This window comes from Leptosomus discolor, chromosome 1 (genome assembly GCF_034619465.1).
Source record: "Leptosomus discolor isolate bLepDis1 chromosome 1, bLepDis1.hap2, whole genome shotgun sequence".
Classification (NCBI taxonomy): domain Eukaryota; kingdom Metazoa; phylum Chordata; class Aves; order Leptosomiformes; family Leptosomidae; genus Leptosomus; species Leptosomus discolor.
The window spans coordinates 133,698,344-133,703,508 of record NC_141391.1 but is presented as its reverse complement, the minus strand read 5'-3'; the positions used below and the strand labels follow the sequence as shown (position 1 = coordinate 133,703,508).

General features: G+C 47.4%; 1 protein-coding gene across 1 annotated transcript; it reads left to right on the top strand.

The window, feature by feature from the left end:
• The first annotated feature begins 1,214 nt into the window (after positions 1 to 1,214).
• On the top strand, positions 1,215 to 3,177 carry LOC147416296 (uncharacterized). Its single transcript, XM_086460811.1, is given in 5 exon segments — positions 1,215 to 1,262; positions 1,363 to 1,513; positions 1,516 to 2,388; positions 2,391 to 2,909; positions 2,912 to 3,177. Coding segments are annotated over 5 exon segments (1,857 nt in total).
• The last annotated feature ends 1,988 nt before the right edge of the window (positions 3,178 to 5,165 follow it).

The following is a 5,165-nucleotide window of genomic DNA, read 5'->3' as shown; positions in this document are numbered from 1 at the left end:
CACTAAACCTAAACTCTAACCCTAATCCTAAAATCCTAAACCTAACCCTAAACCCTAACCCTGACCCATATCATAACCTAATCCTAAACGCTAACCCTAGCCCTAAACCCAACCACCCTAACCCTATCCCCTAACCCTAATCCCAAACCCAACCCCAGCCTGAACCCTGACAGCTCTAACCTGGTGTGCAGCCTTGCAATGTCTGGGAATTTCTGTGGCTGTGGTAATTGTGAGCTGTATGTACGTGTTTGTGGGGGTGAATGTGGATGAAAAAGGGGGAAAAATTGAATCTCGTTTGCATAACTAATTGTTTAATTTACATAATTGATTATTAAATAGTCTATGTGACTGTTTCAGGTGGAGGGAGTAGTAATGTTGGGAGTACAAAATAAAAGAATTTAAAAAATCCCAAACACTCATGCAGCAGCAGGGCTCAGCTCGCTCCCGGGGAGTTGTTGCTTCTTAGTAATTTAATTCTTTTTTTACACTTGTTACAACTTCTCCCTGGGAGCGAGCTGAGCCCTGCTGCTACTCATCGCATCCAGTTTACCAAAGAAAGAAAGAAACACACACACAAAAATGGATAACACAGAGGAGTAACAACTCCTTATTACAACTTTATTCCTTTATTCCTTGGCTGCTTATTTTTTTTATTTCTGTCGAACTCCACAGAGGTATCAAACTTGAACTCATGTACTGTAGCTCTTGTAATGGTCTGCCTGAGATGCAGCCCTCATCGTGCTGTGCAGTGGTAGCTAGATAACATACCTGTGTTTTGACTACTGCTGAGTAGGGCTCACACAGCATCAAGGCTGTTTCCCCAACATTTCCCCAGTAGGCTGGGGGTGAGTAAAAACTTGGGTGGGGATATAGCCAGGACAGCTGACCCAGACTGGCCAAAGGGATATTCCATACCACATGACGTCTGCTCAGCAATATAAGATGGGGAAAACAGGAAGAAGGGCGGGACATTCATTTCGCATTTGTCGTCCAGAGCAACCGCTACACATACTGGAGCCCTGCTTCCCAGAAAGTGGCTGGACATCGCCTGCTGATGGGAAGTAGAGAATAAGATCTTTTGTTTAGCTTTTGCTTCCACGCGCGGCTCTTTGCTTCATTAAACTGTCTTTATCTGACCCACGTGCCTGTTGTTACATTTTCTCTCTCCTGTCCAGCTGAGGGGATGAGAGTGATAGAGTGGCTTTGGTGGGCACATGGCATCTGGCCAGGCCCAAACCACCACCGTCTTTTTGGTGCCCAACGTGAGGCACGATAACAGCAGTTTTGCATTAAGTGTACTGTAGCTGGAGTAGCTATTAAGCAGCAAACTCCTGTGCAGGTCATGGAGTTTGTTAGTTGCAGTGCTTATATCTTTATTTCGCTCCGCTTGGGAACATGCTAGTACAAACAGTTGCTATGTTCTTTGGTCTCACATTGATGGCTTTATTGTGCTGGGGAAGCTGTTTTGTAGGGAGGATGAAGGAGCTTGGGAACATGCTAGCACAAACAATAGCTCTGCCCTGGTATCGATGGCCTTGTTGTGCATCGGGAGCTATATTGTGGAGAAGATGAGAGAATCCATCTCCCTCTCCCTACCTGAAATTGATGTGGATGATTTTATTATGCAGGCTCCCAAGGTTCTCATTCACCCTTATGGGAGTTGTTTAATACTACTCATTAATACTTTTGGCATGGTATGGGTTCTGTGGAATCTGGCATCATCCTGGTATAAGAGAAGACATATTTTGGGTCAGGCAACACTGAAAAGTGCCCTGAGGCGGCTGGTCCATGGGTGGCAGGGTGTGTGGAAGGATTTGGGCAGATTCTTAGGATGGTTATCACCTCCCATAACCTGGGGCTTCACACCTGAACAGGCAAGCGATCCTGGCGAACTAACGCACCACCTGGTAGAAGGGTGTCTTACCTACCCCAGTGAAAATCAGCAGCTTCTAGCCCTGTACTGGGGCCTGGCCTGTGCCTATCAAGCCACAGTTCAATACTCTCAGAGGACTGTGGCTGAGGCAGGAACTCAAACTACATCTGAGAACGCCATGGCTGAGATAGGAACCCAGACAACAACAACTACAGTAATTGCCCCAGTAGTGAAGAAGAAACAGTGGATAAGAAAAGCAACTGGTCCATATCCTCGATTAACAAGGGAGGAAGAACTATCTGATCAAAAAGCCGGTCCTTCAACAAGGAAGCCAGAGGAAGAAGTAAGAGAAATCAAACAGAAAGCAGAAACTACTCGGTCCTTAACCTCATCAGATTTTCGAGACATGCAGAAAGATTACAGCTGCCAGCTGGGTGAGCTTATTGCTGCCTGGATGCTCCAATGCTGGGATAACTGGGCTGACAGTCAACAGCTGGAAGGTAGGGAAGCCAAACAGCTGGATCCCTTGCTAGAGACCAGGGAATTGAGAGAGGAATTGCAAAAGAGACAGCAATTTGCAGTCTCTGGAGACAGCTGCTTTCACGTGTAAAGGCAAGATATCCATTCAAGGAAGATCTTGCAACCTCGCCAGGAAAGCGGACTACTGCAGATAAAGGCATCCTGTACGTGAGAGAACTAACAGTGCTGGAAGTCATCTACAGCGATCTGGACAAAGATGAATTCCCAAAAGATCCAGAGGATGTCCTGTGCACATGGGCCATGTGGAGGAAGGTGGTTCAAAGTGCCTCTGTGTCTAGCAGCCTGGCTTCAATGTATTACTCAGATATGGATACACTGACTGTGGAAAGAGTATCTGCTTGGCTCCAAAACTTTGAAGAAAATCTGTGTACCTCATTCTTACGGGACAGCACCTTAGCTGTCAGGGGTGCCCCAAGAAGACAGTCCTCTCCTGCACCGGTCAGAGGGAAAGGAAGCCCTAGACATATGCCATGTGGTGCACTCTGGTTTTTCCTGCGTGACCGGGGAAGGACATGAGGAAGTGGGATGGTAAACCCACCTCCAAGCTGGAAGCCCGTGTATGTGAACTGAGAGGGAAGACACCTGTTAAGAAGTGATCACCCAAGAAGGCTGTCAGCGTAGTTTCTGCAAAGACACGAGAAGGCAATCAATGATCTCCCAGACATAAAAGAACTGAGATCACCTCCCTTGATCCTGGTGAGGGAACTTCTGCTCTGGCACCGCAAAGGTCAGACAGCGAGTATTTTGATGAGGAACAGGAATAGAGGGTCCCTGCCTTCGGCCAGGAGAAGGAAAGGGATGACAGAGTATACTGGGCTGTGTGGATCTGATGGCCTGGCACATCAGACCCACAGAAGTATAAAGCTTTAGTAGATACTGGTGCACAGTGTACATTGGTGCCATCATGGTATAGGGGCACAGAACCCATCTGGATCTCAGGAGTGACAGGGGGATGCCAAGAATTTTCTGTATTGGAGGCTGAGGTGAGCCTAACAGGGGACAAATGGGAAAAGCACCCCATTGTGACTGGCCCAGAGGCCCATTGAATCCTTGGCATAGACTACCTCCAGAGAGGGTACTTCAAGGACCCAAAGGGATATCGATGGGCTTTTGGTGTAGACACTGTGAACACCGAGAAGATCAAACAGCTCCTTTACCTTGGTCGCTTGACCACCTGGATTCAGCTTCTTCGGTCCACCCCCCACCTGTCAAACCCAAAAAACACGGTATGATTTTAGCTACATCAATAATATGACACCTCAAATTGCTACTGCAGCACAGTGGTCATCACTCACCTTGCCAGAATCCGCTCCAGCATGGATCTCTCACTTGACATTTTGATTTGCACCTAGAAAATGAAAACAAAACAGTGTAAGCTCATCAGAACCACTGACAGTCACGCCGCTCCTCTGGCGTTGGGCACCTGCCTACCTTCATCCGGCACTCAGCTCACCTCTTCTCTCACCCTTTGGCATGGGGCTTGTCGCTCCAAATCTGAAAAACCAAACCAAACAATCCATGTAAGGCAGTCAACTGGACACCGATCGATAGCTCGACGACACCCAAGGCCTAACTGGTTATATGCCTAAGTGGCATATAACTTCTAACTACAGCTAAAAGAACACCAACCATTGAGCCCTCAATGTATTGACTACCGTGCAAACTGCTGCTTCCAGAAGGCAAGAGTCCAACCTCAGACACCCACAAAACTATGAAAATAACTGGCAGCCATCTACGATTACTTACCCAGAGATGGACAGTAGGATCTTTGCCAAAAGAATCCATCCAGAGACATGTATTGTCACATGACAATGAATCTATGCTACCTTATCTTTAGTGTTGGTACATCACCACGCAGGGCAGCTGCAACCCTGACACAAAGACCAACAACACACAGAGAAACCACAAAAAACATGATCATGTCATGCAAGACTGCAATCAAAAATTACTCTAATAAGCAAGATGCTACTGACAGAAAAGCCCTCTGGAGCCATGATAGACGAAATGCTCTGTAGTAGCCACAGAGAAAAGTCCAATGTAATGGCCCATTACAAGTAGTTACGGTCAAAACCGAGATGATAGATGCGCAAGAAGCCTGGCTTCAAGACCTGTGAATGTAAGGATGCAGGGAAGAAGTCTCAGTCTCTGGAAATGGACAGCTAGTGAGCAGAGCTGCCGACCCAGCCTGGAGTGATGCCACAAATGAGGAATGCCTGGGAACTTCCGAGGTGCAAGACAGATCCACACTTGAAGCTCATTCACGCAAGAAAAAGAAATGCCTGACTAGTGCTATGCCAACGAGTACAGGCATTTGAGACCACAGAGATGGTGCCCGAGACGTTTGGCTTGCTCCTCAGGTGCAAAGAGGAATGAGAACATTGAGACCTGAGAAATCGCCAAGACACAGTAAACAGACTAGACAAACTACATAACACCACAGAGACAGGCTGGAACTGCCTTGCCCATAATACTCTGGTGCCAAAAAGTAACCTGCTCCTTTCCCTGCCCAAGGAGAACTGTTCCTAGACAGCCCTCTCCCCTATGCTAGTTTTAAAACTCCACCCTACAACTCCCAACCTTGTCCCCTCCTCCCAGAACCCCCTCCCAAACACCAGTTTCCCCACTTAGCTTTCAGAGGGCCGAGGCTCTAAATCCATCCTCAACAAAATACCGCATTGGCTAACCAGGATGTTCCTGCAGCTGCCAGGCTCATCTTCATCTGCATGGAACCAGTAGCAGCAGTAAGCATTGA